Source organism: Giraffa tippelskirchi, chromosome 1 (assembly GCF_054371585.1).
Source record: "Giraffa tippelskirchi isolate mGirTip1 chromosome 1, T2T-mGirTip1v1.2.pri, whole genome shotgun sequence".
Taxonomy (NCBI): Eukaryota; Metazoa; Chordata; class Mammalia; order Artiodactyla; family Giraffidae; genus Giraffa; species Giraffa tippelskirchi.
The window spans coordinates 167,513,190-167,529,310 of NC_137275.1; the positions used below are offsets into that span (position 1 = coordinate 167,513,190).

A 16,121-nucleotide genomic window follows, 5' to 3' on the forward strand; every position below is an offset into this window, starting at 1 on the left:
GGCGGCATAAGTGGATGTAGCAACTTCCAATGCCGTATCCTTGGATTATATTTGTCTTATGTTTTGTGTGCTTTTTTCTTTTTTTCTTTCTGCTACTTGTTTCTTAACTGCATTAATTTTTTTTTTTTAGCTCTATTGAGATATAATTGACAAAATGTTCTGACTTCTAAGATCTGAATTCTAGCTAAGGCATATTGTTTTCTTTATTCTTTTAAATGGTGATATGATGTTACTGCATGCTGTTTTTCTGATATTTTTCCATAATTTGTTTAAAAATATGTATAACCTTTGTGAAGACAGAGACTATCTAATTTATAGTTGTTTCCTCAGGACTTAATGTAGGACTTTATATATCAATCACTCAGTAAATACCTACTAAATATCTACTGGACAATGAGGAATTCTTTTACTGGGAAAAATTTGAAAGGAATACGTTTCTATATTAATTACATAAGCAGTAATGAATGAATAAATGTTACCAAAAGAGAACTTGTATTCTCTTTAGAATTTGTGCAGATTTTGTAAAATAAGAAACATAGAGATATTTGGCAAAAAATATTATGGCAACATGGAGCACATTTGGAAGATAGAGATTTTTAAGCCATCTCATTCAGAACCATTACACACACTGAAACTAATTTTTCCTTATCTCTTCTTTATCTCCTTCCTCTGTCTCTTTCTCTCTCTTATTTATTTATTTAATTTGAATAGCTGCAGCTGCTGGTGGCCAGTAATTTTCATGGATATTCTGGAGGCCGAGAAGTATTCCTCATCATGCATTTCTAAGTCAGTGACTTTCGTGAAGGCCCAGAGGACAAAGCATGCAGAGTTGATACTACCCTGTTCTAAACTTGATGGATTATCAAGGTCTCACTGATCAATCAGGACTTCCCTGGTGGCTCAGAGGTTAAAGCGTCTGCCTCCAATGTAGGAGTCCTGGGTTCGATCCCTGGGTTGGGAAGATCCCCTGGAGAAGGAAATGGCAAACCACTCCAGTATTCTTGCCTGAAGAATCCCATGGACGAAGGAGCCTGGTACTGAGCGACTTCCCTTTCCCTTTCCTTTTCCTTTCACTGATCAATCAAGGCATCACTTGCCTTAACTAAAAAAAACAAGGGTCTCTACCTTATTCCAAGTTAAAGATTTGTTCCCTCACCACCACTTTCTCCCCTGAACCACTCCCCTGACATTTTCTTTAATGAAATGAGTTTAAAAGTGTGTGTGATCCTGCAGTGTGGATCACTAGCTTACTTGCTGGGTTAATTTAAAAACCTTTTGCTCATATGGACTTTCATTTTATACATCTCTTCTGCCTTAGTTTTCTTAGTTTGGACATGGGGATAGTTCACCCTCTTTTTTTCTTCTAAATTCAGAAATATATAAAGTATTCATTGTAATCATTCATTAACTCACTTTTTTGAAATTATCTTGTTTTCCCTTTTCATTCTGTCTCCCCATTCATGGTTCATCCACAAATGCATACCCAAAACCTTTTTGTTTATGCTGGATTCAGTATGAGAAGGAATGGGCTTTTTAGAAGAAAAATGCCAAGTGAATACGGGGCCTGATCAACACTGGGTTGAAGGTCTTGACACCTTGAGGAGGTATATTAGTCTTACTTTACTTTAAATCTAACTTTGTGAGTTAAAAGAAAAATGACACCATTAAGTGAGTACTATTCCATCACAGTCTGATCATGACCTCCAATGATCATATCTCCTGAGTTTGGAGTCTAATATTCTATACTTTTTCTTTGCTTTTTTTGATAAGGTTAGGAAAACACATATAATAAACATTATTATTATTTCGTTAAAATTTAAATTGACTTTGACTAGTAACAATCAATGCACTCAGCCAACTTTGTTTCATGACTTCAATTATATCTCTTAACTCAGTGTCTCCACCACCACCCCTATCCCATCCCCAGCTAAGCCAATTTGCCTGCCATTCCCTACAATTGATTTACTAATTTTGTATTCCTCTCTCTTTGAGTTTTTCCTCCTGGCCATAGAGTGAGCACTCTGTTCTTCTGCCAATCCATGTGCTCATCACTTCCATCAAACCAAATTCAAGATTACTTCCTCTGGTCAAATTTGCCTGACTAGCCTCCATTATCAATCATATAACTCTCTTTATAGGCTCCCTTTGGACTCACCTGTCTTTAACTTAGAGTTTGTTATTCTACTGATTTTTCTGTAATTTGTAATTTAAAAAAAATTATATGTATGAATCATCTTTCCTATTCAGATTGTACACTCCCTATGAGCAGGGATCATATTTTCTAATTTTTGTATGCCTGTTATAGTGCTATGCACAGGTAGGCACTGAATAAATGCTTGTTAATTAAATTGAATCAATTTAACTTACAGCAGTAGCATTGTGAAAAGAACCTTCTGTTATCTGTATGAAAAATTTTACTATGCTGTACAAAATGGAATTCTGTTGATGGGCTGAATTTATTATCTCATTAGATTATAATGCAGATGAGTAAATAAAGCTAGTGCTTATTTCTACTTGGATTACTTTTGTACTGTGTAGATGAGTAAATAAAGCTAGTGCTTATTTCTACTTGGATTACGTTTGTACTGTGTAGATGAGTAAATAAACCTAGTGCTTATTTCTACTTGGATTACTTTTGTACTGTGTAGTAATAAGATTAGATAATTGATTTACATATGTTGCCAAGTACAATATGGGTGAAACTCCCTTGTCTTGATCTGCTTCACAAGGAAGATGATGCGAGGTGACAAACTGTCCCCAAAGGGCTTCACCTTCTAAGTGTGTTAGTTGCTCAGTCATGCCTGACTCTTTGCGATCCCATGGACTGTAGCCTACCAGGCTCCTTGGTCCATAGGATTTTCCAGGCAAGTGTACTGGAGTGGGTTGCCATTTCCTTCTCCAAGGGATCTTCCCAACCCAGGGATCGAACCTCGGTCTCCCACATTGTAGGCAGACACTTTACCATCTGAGCCACAAGGGAAGCCCTTCTAAAGGCAATGTAGTTTCCAAACAAGTGCTCGTAGTGTAGGAAGCATTAGGACACAACATGCTAACTTCCAGCCTTTCTATAAAAACTAAGTTAGGTTTTTATAGTAACTAAATATCTACCTGATTTAAATTAAACGTTTTTTAGAAATTTTAGTTCTTTCAGTCTCCAGAGAGCTGCTGAAAATATTCAATATTCCCATCCTATGACATGGACAAGCATCTGAAAGAGGGAATGCCACTTCCAAACCTGTTTTTACAGCTAGTGAGAGAAGAAAACAGCATTATAGTAGGGTGACAAGAGTTCTTAAGTTCCTATATAAATTTCTTTTTCTCAAAGTTCTCTTGTCATGCATTGCCTTGGATGGTACAGCTGCCTTTATCAGAATGGGTCCTGGTGACTTAGTAATTATGAATAATGGAACAATGTGTCTGTGAAACTCTGGACCTGAAATACTTGACCTCTTCTGGGAACTTAAATGTTATATAAACACATCTTCATATACACCCAGAAGTTTTCATACAAATCCTTGGTCATTTAAAAACCTATAGTAGTGGTACATTTTCATTAAAGCAAATTTAGAAAATTCTAATAAAATGTAAAAAGCAAAAGAACCCTTAATTCCAGCAGCCAGAATAACTTCTGTTAACATTTGCTGTATTTTTTCTCAGATTCATGCACACACACAGACTTGATAAAATATTTTGAATCACAAGATATATTTAGTTTTTATCCTATTTTCTTATTTAACATTTTCCCGTGTCACAAAAATTACTTCAGGACATTTTTTAATTTCTGGATCACTCATTGTGCATCTTATGTAAACTAATAGAAACTCCCTAAATCCAAATGAAGTTATAGAATATTCCATAACATAGCAGATTAGTAATCGATCATGTCAAGTGGATCATGACATTCAAATATATCCAGCTTAATTCAGAAGGTAATTTAAGTTCTGAAATCCCCAACTGAGCCTCTGAAGATCTCCCCAAGAATTTTAAGGGGAAAATAGCATCTTGAAAGTGGATTAGCAATACCCGTGCTCCTTGTAAGACTCTAAAATGGTAACTCTCCATAAATTGCCTGAAAATAACTTATTAGGTTCATTGATTACTTTCTCAACATCAAAGCCAGTATTAAGAGCAGTCTCTATCTGTGGATAAAAGTGGATTTAAAAGGCCTAGACAGTATAAGACCCCTTATTACAGTCCATCTTATGTGTTAGCTTTCATTTGTAAATAAAAATATTCCACACCAGCCAACACATTACACTTAAAGGAGTGACGAGGATGAACTGTAAAGAGTAATTAAGAGATCATTTAATGCTTCAGACAGGAAAGCACAGTCACCAATTTGCCAGTTAATTATTGGTAACTATTTCGGATGCCTTTTTTCTGCTCGACTATATCTGAACTCTGGGAAAAAATTGAGAACACTGTTAAAATGAGAATTTGTGAAGGTCATATTATTTTTATGAATGGAAAAATGAAATCTTAATGGTAATCCCTAATATCTAGTTTTAAATTTTAAAAAATATTACTCTTAAAACTCTAAACTTTCATGCATGCTGAAGTCATACTTTCTGACTCCTGAAAGTCATTTAGAAGATGCTTCTTTCTGGAAAAAAAAAAAAAATTCTGCTTTGTTGGTTCTCTAAATACCCGCTTACTTGCTCTGTCAAGTAATCCAGGCATGGAATTAGCAATCTGTAATGCAGGTGGCACAGTGGTAAAGAATCCGCCTGCCAACGCAGGAGACACAAGAGACGTGGGTTTGATCCCTGGGTTGGGAAGATCCCTTGGAGAAGGAAATGACAACCCACTCCACTATTCTTGCCTGTAAACTTCCACGGACAGAGGAGCCTGGAGTGCTACAGTCCATGGAATCACAAAAGAGTTGGATGGAACTGAGCACATACACACGTACGTAATGTAGATGTGCTTATAAATTAGAGGTCATGTGTCTATATGCCCTATAGACATAACAAGTATTTCAGGAATTATATACATGGCCTAAATACATAAGGACTGTGAGTCAACAGAAGCAGAGAGTATTTTAAAATTTTAAAATCCTAAAGTGCTTTTTTTCTCTTCTTTTGGGATCAAATATTTCCCACACAACTTGATAATGGAAATAAATGGAGGAAGTGGATTTATTATAAATTTTTAGAAATGACTCTATGTGTTAAGGCAGGTCAAATTGAATGACATTAATTAAGAGACATTTTATGCATGATGACATTTTATGACATTTTACATTGTTATGAGTGATGAGAGGATAACCCTGAAAAAGATGATAGATTAACAGGCCTGAAGGGTAAGGTGCTTAGGGGATTGACTTCAGAATTAATAAATACAGTTGTAGTGGAATATGATGGAATAACCCAACGGCAGGTGAAAATTAACCTGGTACAAAAGGGGTCAAGAGCTGGAATTACAACTGATCTCAATGGAACATGGAATGAATTGATTCCATGGGAAATGTTTGTCCCCAGGGAAACAGTAGATAAGAGCCAGTGGAAACATTCAGCCTTTGGATCTGTGTCACAGAAAAGGTTCCATGTATTTCAAGTCCACAGACAACTAAATAACTGTGGGCACCGGGTGGTGGAGGGAAAGAGTACAGGCCTGGGATTCCGGGCCAAGGCTTACGTTTTGTTTTTAAGAGTGTCACTCAATGGCCATGTAATTTTTTTGTAGTCATTATTGGTTTTCTGACTCAAGCTACTTACTTATCCTCACTAGCCTTCAAATTATCTCATCTTTAAATAGATAATTGTCTCCACTCAAATTGCTGCAGGGATTACATGAGATGAAGCTGAAAATCACTGAGCACCGTTTAGCATGTAGCACATCATTTAGCACCTAGTTAAAAGCTGGATAAATATTACCTCTCATTCTCCTTTTTTGTCAAATATTTTCTTTTGAAAAATTTATTCATGTTCTAGTTTAAAAATTAGATATTAACTGATTTAATTCAAGGAGATATCAAAAAACAATTGCAAGGAAGATTTTATTCAGTTGGAGAAACCGTATCTTTTATAGACCAACAAAAACAACTGTCCAGATTATTTTGCCACATTCTTAGCTATTTTTTAGATAAAACTGCTTTAGTAATAGAGTGGCTTAACAAATTTAAGATAAGCAGCACTAAATGAATAAAAATGCGTATGATTGAGCATCAGGATCTTGGGGTTCTAGCCATCTCTCTGCTGCTGGTTAGCTGTCTGACTTGTTGGAAATCATGTAACCTTTTAAAGTCTCATTTGCAAAATTTGGAGATTGCACAACAAAATTTTCAAAATTCTTTCTTGTGCTATAAAGCTGAGAGACCCAATATGGTAACCACTAGCCACATATGACCACTGAGAACTTGAAACATGAAACTGAATTTGGCTGCAAATACAGAATACACACTGATTTTGAAGATGGTATGAAAAACTAATGTAAAATATGTCATTAATAATTTTTTCATTTTGATTATTGGAGAGATTATTTTGCATGTATTTGGTTAAATAAAAAAAGTTACTAAAATTATTTTCATTTGTTTCTTTTTCTTTAATGTGGCTACTAAATTTTAAATGACACATAGCTGGCACTTGTGGTTGTGTTCTATTTCTATTGGACAGTGCTGTTCTAAAAACTGAGTTTATAGAATAAATTTTAGTGAAGGTTTCAATTAAATTGTACACAGAGCTGGGCTTCAGAGCTACTAGGATGTTTCTGATAAGCTGATAAGAGCTAGTGGCCTCTACTCATCTGGAGTAGTTGCTTTGCATTGAGGGGTTGGCTGAGGGGAGGGAAGCTGCCTTTCAGGAAGTTGGGGAGAAGAATGGGAATCAATTAGAGTCCAGTAGAGACAGAGTCAGCAGGCAATCAGATGGAGCCAGTTGGTGGAAGGAGGATCCTGGGGGTACATGTGATGTTCTCTTGGTTGTCAGAAAGCACACGTCACGTACAGAAGGGAAGAGAGACATTCTGCTCATGGTGCACAGAGCACGTCACTGCTCTGACACCATCATCAAGGGGCAGCTTTTGGAGCATGGGGAGATGGTCCACATGAAAGGATTCTGGTGTCCTTAAGGCAGACGTCCATGACAAGCACTTCTCAGGCGCTGGTTTGAAGAACTGGAGGAGCAAAATAAGAGTTCAGAGCAAGCTTCACAATGAATGAGCCTCACTGATCAGCTCATAGACTATAGCTCAACAGACAAACAAGTATCCCTTTACAGAGTATTAATGTTTATTTCCCCCAAAGTGGGTGCAACAGTACTCGGGATCTTAATGTTAATAAATACCTCCTTTGGACCTAAGGCTGGTAAAGTCTGGGGAAATTTTTCAGCTAAGTAGCAATAACAACCTTTTAAACATCAAAGTTTCTAAAAAGCAATGACATTTCAGGTCAAAGGGAAGGCAGCATGCTTATGGTATCTTATCCAGGGTGTGAAGGAGGCAGGGAAGTGTCTTGTCCGGGGTGTGAAGGAAGATCTGACAAATATACATTGTCATTTTTGTGCTGTCTTTTCTAGTGCTTTATAACTGTGGAGTATAAATGGGGAATCACAGAGTTTTCTGGGATACAGGAGTAATAGTCTTGAGTCAACCACAAGGTTGAATGTTAAGTCATACCACTTCCTGGGCCTATCATGAAAAAATTAAGTTATCACTTTGTGACAAGTGTCTGTGGTTAATTTTTCTTAAGCACATTGGTCACATGGCTTTTGATTGACCTCTTATTGTTGATATGCACACTGATTTGTGATATACTGCAAAAGATTAATAAGAGATATTTGGCCCTAGGGATGAAGACATTAGCTCTCTTTCCATTTTTCCAAGTTATTTAATTCTAAAACTCATTTTGAAGTTTAGAACCAGATCCATAAAGTTATGAACAATAAATGTAACAACTCAGTCAGTCACAAGTGATACCGAGTATTCCTAAGTGAATCCAATAAGCCCTTTCAGGAGGAATCTTGGTGTCAGGTTCAGGGTCAGACTGACTGCTGAGATGTGATCCCCACCTGCTTGTGCACAGCCCAGCAAGGTGAATCCTCATCTCCTTGATTCTAGGTGATGTCTCTTGGCCTTCCTTGAGAACATCAGCTGGACTTCTGACATGCTCACTTGTTCCTCCCCTTCTAGTCTCCTTGGAGACAGCACCTGAGACTGTAGAACCAACCAGTCTTCAGTATAGCTTGGGAAACGCTACCTCATAAGACATCGATGCGTCTGTGGGCAGTTAGTATCAGGCACTGGAATAGGTTCTAGAACACAGCGCTGAACATAGCAGATCTCTTTCCATAGGAAGGAAACACACAAGAAACCGTTACAAAAACAAAGGAATGAACCAAATAAGTGAAAGGGTAAATTAAAACAAGAACAAGGTTCCCGAAAGGTTCGCTTGCCTGATGCGCAGAAAGACAAAACATTGAGACACCGAGGTTTGTAGCAATGAGAGGGTTTATTCACCAGGCAGCCAAGCAGGCAGGTGGGCAAACGTCCACCTCCTGGAAGGCAGGGGGCTCAGGGTATATTGAGAGGATACAGAATAAAGAATAAAGAAGCAGGTGGTCCGAGGTGGGAAGCGGGGGAAGGGTGATCGGAGAAAGCTGCGCGAGTCGCTGTTTGCGCAGGCGTAACTGGGCGACAGGCTTCTCTATGCTGGGGGGTGGGGTGGGGGGTGGAGTTTTCCTGCCTTCCGAGGTCAAAAGGCACATGCCCAGCTGAAGGCTGGGTGGTCCTATCCAGTCGTAACCAGCTCAGCTCTAACTAGACACAGCTGACTGCCAGTTTCTGGAAAACAATACAAGCAAACTTCTTGTTTAGGTTATCTGCCGCTTGAAGAATGTGTAAGTCGTCAACTGACCTTAATTAGTGAAGGTAGGTGAAATGGATTTACACATTTACTCAGCAACTGCTTCTGCTGATAATGGTTGAAAAAGGTGCTTGTTTGTGCTAAGTCGCCTCTGACTCTTTGCAACCCTGTCGACTGTAGCTCGCCAGGCTCCTCTGTCCATGGGATTTCCCAGGCAAGAAGACTGGAGAGGGTTGCCATTCTCTTCAGGAGATCTTCCTGACCAAGGGATCAAACCCGAGTCTCAGGTCTCCTGCACTGGCAGGTGAGTTCTTTACCACTAGCGCCACCTAGGAAGCCCTAAGAAAAGGGTAAAATAAGGTAAATGGCTGGGAGGGCTGCTTTAGCAAGGTAACCAGGAAAGCTTGTCTGAGAGGATGACAATGGAGTTGAGACATAACTGATGAAAAAGGGACAAACAAAAAAATTCTTTGAATTTTTTCATTACTTAAGATCCCTTGGGGATTAAGGGGGGGGGCTACAAAAAGTGCTTAAATTACCATGAATTTAGATAGTTCGAGAAGACCATAATTTGCCCGTTTTAGAAAAATAAACATCACTTTAAAAATAGTATTGTAGAGTATAACCCATACCTTCTCTACAAACCACTCTATTTAGTAAAAATAAAAGCTCACCATGATTTGATGAACATAGAAAGTGATGAGAACGTAGAGGCTAAAAGATATAGACCATTTTTACCCCCAAAGTGATCCAGCCAGGATATGACAAAGCTGGGAAGCAGAAGGGTCTTTTATTCCGTGGTTTATGCTTTTTCAATCATATCGGAGCCTTTTTGCCATCGGGTTCCTCCTTTAACAGGGATTCAAACCCAGGGGCCAGCAACAGTCAGGAGAGCAGTACCATAAGTGCAGTTATCCAGTGGGACCGTGGCTAAATGAAGAGCTCTGTCCTGTACTTAGGGAGCGTAAATACTCAGTTCTTGCTAACTATTGCGGACCTCTGGCTCCCAGATCTTCTGATTTGTCAAAGATAAGCTGGAAACCTGGACTTTTATGTACATACTAAAATATTTTAAACGTTAGTAATTAGCACAAATTAATACACACATATACTCCATCTCTTTGCAGGATGTTGTCCAAGGGTGCGCTCTGATATTCTTATCTTAGAAGTCCCTCAGATAAAGAGTCCTCTTTTGCACATTTTGAAACCGTTTGTCAGTGTTTCTCAGGTCCTTTTCTCCTTTGAAAAGAATGCAATTTCTCTTCTGGCTCATTAACACGTATCTGTACTTTCCTTCACTGCTGCTGCTGCTGCTAAGTCGCTTCAGTCGTGTCCGACTCTGTGCGACCCCATAGACGGCAGCCCACCAGGCTCCCCGTCCCTGGGATTCTCCAGGCAAGAATACTGGAGTGGGCTGCCATTTCCTTCTCCGTAGGAACCAGAAATTTGAGTTCAGCTCTCATCAGCTACCACAAGGGGGAGCTCAAACTTCTTCTTCTTTTTTTTTTTAAGTTTTACCTGAAGTCAACATTAATTCATGCAAAAACTGAAACTATTATCATGTGACATTTTAGGTTACCTCTTCCTGCTAAAATTGCCTATGTGGCTTGATTTTGTTAAGAACTATTTCACTAACTATAAAAACAGACAACAAACTTCCCTAAAACTCATCTTAAAGCCTAGCAGTCTAATTTTTATTTTATATTTTATGGTTTTTATTTTATATATTCAATTTAACTTTTTTATATCATGATACATTCTCAAGGCAGAAGTAAAGAAGCAAAAACAATATAGAGTTTGGAACCACTCTATAGAGTCCTATAACTTACAATTCAAATTTAAATTTAAGATAGAGAAAAGGGAAAACAAACAAACAAACAAACCCAGGATTCTCTGAGGCAGGAAATATGTTTTCCTTTTGGCAAAGGAAAACCAATGGTTAGCCGTAATGGGCCGAGGTATCCAAAGATGCCACTCTGGCTTAGAACCTTGTCTATTCATGGGTTTCCAGCTTTATCTGCCCTGTTTCTCTTGGAGTCTCCGTGAACCTCTCTTCTGTTACATCAGCCCACACATGGAGCCCTGAATGGAGGTGTGACTTCTTTGTGGTTTCTTTTCTTGGTTCCCTCCGCTGTGTCCCCCCCAGTAAAGCCGGGAGAATACTAGTACTTCCCGAGGCTTGGCAAGTGGTTGTTGAGTTGAAGTCTGTGAAGTACTCCATGCAGGGTCTGACACATGGAACTCCATATGCGCTAGGAATTATTATAGCAGACATTTGATATGAGTGCATCTTATTGAAGTGACATTCCTGGGATTCAAACTGTGACATAGTTCACAGTGTTCAAGAGAACTTTTTCAAAAAATACCTAGCTAGATTGTTAATATTATGTTCTGAATTATCTTTAGCATAATAAAATTTAAGAATTAGTTGTTGACTAGAAGTGCTAACACAGGCCTTGACTTTGATATATACTTCTAATCTTGGCTAATACTCTGATGTGTTTACATACCAAAAAAAAAAAACACACACATAGATTTTTAAATAACCAGATCCCATTTTTATATACAGTATATGCAGTGTGAAAGTGGAAGTTGCTTGGTCGCGTCTGACTCACTGCAACCCCAAGGACTGTAGCCCGCCAGGCTCCTCTGTCCATGGAATTCTCCAGGCAAGAATACTGTAGTGGGTAGCCACTCCCTTCTCCAGGGGATCTTCCTGACCCAGGTATTGAACCCAGGTCTCCTTCATTGCAGGAAGATTCCCTACCATATGAGCCACCTGGGAAGCCAGATATGCAGTGTAGTCTGTATCTAATTTTATGTACGGATGAGCAGGTAAATTTACAATGAGAAAACAAGACTATATACTTTGACCTGCTTTTCTTATAACTAATCAATACAGCTGCATCTCCTATTAACTTCAGCTAAAATAATCCTTACCATATCCCTGAGGAAATTAAAAGCTTCCTATTAAAAGCCAATTCTTCACTCACCCAATTGGTTGAAGTTTAAAAAGATAAAAATTGTGTGCAGTTATTTTATAAAAGTTTGTATATTAGGATTATGGCAGAGAATCTAATATTCAATTACAACATTTTCTTTACAGGAAATTTGGTTTTGCATAATTTTGACTTGTGGAAAAAAATGCCAACTCCAAATAAAAGTATTCTCTGTTCCTCTCATTAATTAATGTCAAACTTTAATTTTTTTAACATCTATTTATTGAGTGCCAGGTATGTGCCACTGTTCTAGCTAAGGCATGCTTCCTGCTTTGAAAACAAGAGACCACTATACTTTTTTTTGGTTAAACAGTCAAAAGCAAGTGAAAAGATAATCATAATAGGTTAATTAAGGCAGTTGACAGGTTAAATATCTTAATAGTTTAAAACTAGAAATCTAAGAGGCTTCTGAATGTGGGTCCTCTCAAGTTCTCTTTGGCCTTGTCTAGTTTCAGAACTAAGCGCTTGTGCTCACTGCTGCCACCTGGTGGCAGCCCATCATCTCCTCAGGCACTGCTTCGTGAGGTGGGTAGGAGCCATGATGGACTTGTCTACCTGGTCTCCTGTGTACTGTGTGCCTCCTGGCTTTCAACATTTCTGGGTTTAGATTATTATAGGGTTTCCAAATTAATATTTCTAGGGTCTGGGAAAGAAGAATCAGAATTCCCAGGAATTCTTGAAATGATATCATTATGTACTTTTAAAAATTCTTATTTGCCTATTTTAAATTAGTAGTGAATTTGTGGCGTAAAATGGCAGAGTAGAAGGACATGCGCTCATCTTCTCCTGCAAGAACTCCAAAAATACAATTTGCTGCTAAACAACCATCAACTGGACAATGTTGGAGCCCACCAAAAAAAGATACCCCACGTCCATGAGCAAAGGAAAAGCCCCAGCAAGATGGCAGGAGGGGCAAAATCGTGTTTAGAATCAAACCCCTTACCTGCCAGAGACGCTCAGAGGGCTCAAACAAACCTTGTGCGCACCAGGACTCAGAGACACCACAGAGACTGAGCCAGAACTGTGTTTGAGTGTCTCCTGCAAAGGTACGGGTTAGCAGTGGCCTGCCGCAGGGGCAGGGGCTCTGGGTGCAGCAGACCTGGGTATGGCATAAGCCCTCGTGGAGGAGGTCGCCATTAACCCCACCACAGAGCTGCCTGAACTTACACAGGACTGGGGAAACAGACTCTTGGAGGGCACAGATAGAACCTTGTGCTCACTAGGACCCGGGAGAAAGGAGCAGTGACCCAACAAGAGACTGACCCAGACATGCCCGCGAGTGTCCAGGAGTCTCCGGTGGAGGCGTGTGTTGGTGGTGGCCTGCTGCAGTGTCGAGGGCACTGAGTGCGGCGGCAGTGCAGCGCGTGGGATCTTTTGAAGGAAATCGCCATTATCTTCATTACCTCCACGATAGTTTGGTGGAGGTACCAAGTCAAACAACAGGGAGGGAACACAGCCCCGCCCTTCAACAGAAAATTGGATTAAAGATTTATTGAGCATGGCCCCACTCATCAAAACAAGACTCAGTTTCCCCCTCAGTCACTCTCTTCCATCAGGAAGCTTCCATAAGCCTCTTATCCTTCTCCGTCAGAGGGCAGACAGGATGAAAACCTCAATCACAGAAAACTAACCAAACTGACCACATGGACCACAGCCTTGTCTAACTCAGTGAAACTATGAGCCATGTTGTGTAGGGCCACCCAAAATGGACGGGTCATGGTGGAGAGTTCTGACAAAACGTGGTCCACTGGAGAAGGGAATGGCAAACCACTTCAGTATTCTTGCCTTGAGAACCCCATGAACAACACGAAAAGGCAAAAAGTTAGGACACTGAAAGATGAACTCTCTAGGTCGGTAGGTGCCCAATATGCTACTGGAGATCAGTGGAGAAATAACTCCAGAAAGAATGAAGAGATGGAGCCAAAGCAAAAACAACACCCAGTTGTGGATGTGACTGGTGATGGAAGAAAAGTTTGATGCTGTAAAGAGCAATACTGCATAGGTGTTATGGTGTTTACAGACCAGGACCTGGGGACTGGAGTCGACGAGAAGAGGGACACAGGGGGCCCAAGTCTCAAGTGAAACAAGGGCGCTTTATTTGCAGAAATGCATGTTTTTTATATCTTCATACAAGGCAGCTTTAGGCAGTAAAAACAACTGAGCAAAAACAAAGCCAAGCAAATAACAGTCTTCAAAAGGCCAGAAAGCATTCCATATCCTGAGTAAGAGGGGCATAACTGAATAGATGACATTTAAGTAAGGTCACTGAAGGGAGTCACTGAAAGGAATCCAAGCAGGTGCCCTGTCATGATCTCAGTCCTGAGAACTGCGTGCAGCTCTGCTTGTTCCTGTTTTCCAGGAACTGATAAGGAATAGAGAATCCTTGAGAAACAGCACACAGAATAACATATTGGATCCCTTAAAGCTGAACATCCCCTGACACATAGGAACCTGGACTGTTAGGTCTATGAATCAAGGAAAATTAGAAGTAGTCAAACAGAAAAGGCAAGAGTGAACATTGACATTTTAGGAATCAGTGAACAAAAATAGACTGGAATGGGTGAACTTAACTCAGATGACCATTATATCTACTACTGTGTGCAAGAATCCTTTAGAAAAAATGGAGTAGCCCTCTTAGTCAAGAAAATTGTCCGAAATGCAGTATTTGGATGCCATCTCAAAAATGACAGAATGATCTCTGTTCATTTCCAAGGCAAACCATTCAATATCACACCAAGTCTATGCCCCAACCAGTAATGCTGAAGAAGCTGAAGTTGAATGGTTCTATGAAGACCTATGAGACCTTCTAGAACTAATACCCAAGTAAGATGTCCTTTTCATCATAGGGGACTGGAATGCAAAAGTAGAAAGTCAAGAGATACCTGGTATAACAGGCAAATTTGGCCTTGGAGTACAGAATGAAGCAGGGCAAAGGCTAACATAGTTTTAACAAGAGAACAAACTGGTCATAGCAAACATCCTCTTCCAACAACACAAGAGAAGACTCTACACATGGACATAACCAGATGGTCAGTACTGAAATCAGATTGATTATATTCTTTGCAGCCAAAGATGGAGAAGCTCTATACAGTTAGCAAAAACAAGACCGGGAGCAGACTGTGGCTCAGATCATGAACTCCTTATTGCCAAATTCAGACTTAAATTGAAGAAAGTAGGGAAAACCACTAGACCATTCAGGTATGACCTAAATCCAATCCCTTGCAATTATACAGTGGAAGTGACAAATAGATTCAAGGGATTAAGTCTGATAGAGTGCCTGAAGAACTATGGATGGAGGTTCATGACATTGTACAGGAGGCAGTGATCAAGACCATCCTCAAGAAAAAAAATGCAAAAAGGCAAAATGTCTGAGGAGGCCTTACAAATAGCTGAGAAAAGAAGAGAAGCAAAAGGCAAAGGAGAAAAGGAAAGATATAACCATTTGAATGCAGAATTCCAAAGAATAGCAAGGAGAGATAAGAAAGCCTTCCTCAGTGATTAGTGCAGAGATAGAGGAAAACTGTAGAATGGGAAAAATGAGAGATCTCTTCAAGAAAATCAGAGATACCAAGGAAACATTTCATGCAAAAATGGGCACAATACAGGACAGAAATGGTATGGACCTAACAGAAGCAGAAGATATTAAAAGAGGTGGCAAGAACACACAGAAAAACTATACAAAAAATATCTTCATGACCCAGATAATCACAATGGTGTGATCACTCACCTCGAGCCAGACGTCCTGAAATTAGAAGTCAAGTGGGCCTTAGGAAGTAGTGTTTGACCATAATAGTAAACAAAAGCCCTTTTTTTCTCACAGGGTTTTAGCTAAAAGTTCAGAGTTTTCTTTATTATTCTTATAAGCCAGTATATTGAAACAAAATTTTATGTTTTAGTAATAGATTCATCTCTACCTGATATTTATATTTGTTATACAAAACACTGAAAGAGGAGACATAAAAACAAAAATGTCTAATAAAAATTATTTTAAATATAAAGATTATACCATATATACTTAATGTTTACAAGTTAAAATTCTTGAATTCTAAGATCAAAGCCTTAGTTGCCTTATCCAATACTCTTGATTTTTGTTTCATGTCAAAAATTGTTTTCATTGCATTGATATTTGCATTGATAATGCAGTGAACACATGCACTGATACTTGTTTACTTGTCAAAAACATCTTCAAGTTGGGTATAAGAATACATATTGCTTTCTGTAAGCTTATTTCCTTTTGAAACAATTTTGAGCTTTTCATTGAAATCATTTTTGCAAACTGTGGCATTTTCATCTATCTTGTTAAAAATTACAAACTAGAAATT

The 16,121-nt window shown here is 39.0% G+C and overlaps 1 protein-coding gene and 2 long non-coding RNA genes across 7 annotated transcripts in view; 2 read left to right on the forward strand and 1 right to left on the reverse strand.

Annotated features, from left to right (window-relative positions):
• TMC1 (transmembrane channel like 1) overlaps positions 1-2,566 on the forward strand; it is a 390,992-nt gene extending 388,426 nt beyond the window's left edge. For all 5 annotated transcript variants that reach the window (XM_081505441.1, XM_081505443.1, XM_081505442.1 and 2 more), the window contains one exon: positions 712-2,566. In XM_081505441.1, the coding sequence (XP_081361567.1) occupies positions 712-734 (23 nt within the window). In that variant the 3' untranslated portion in view covers positions 735-2,566. The remainder of the gene's footprint in view (positions 1-711) is intronic.
• A 3,415-nt stretch (positions 2,567-5,981) lies between these two features.
• On the reverse strand, positions 5,982-9,139 carry LOC145511961 (uncharacterized). The gene is made up of 3 exons (XR_014058246.1): positions 8,852-9,139; positions 8,007-8,151; positions 5,982-7,113 (listed from the first exon to the last, which is right to left on the reverse strand). It is a non-coding gene; the product is annotated as an uncharacterized LOC145511961 (long non-coding RNA).
• LOC145511983 (uncharacterized) lies at positions 8,144-11,986 on the forward strand. Its single transcript, XR_014058248.1, has 4 exons — positions 8,144-8,426; positions 8,812-8,865; positions 8,981-9,104; positions 11,370-11,986. It is a non-coding gene; the product is annotated as an uncharacterized LOC145511983 (long non-coding RNA).
• Positions 11,987-16,121: the final 4,135 nt, after the last annotated feature.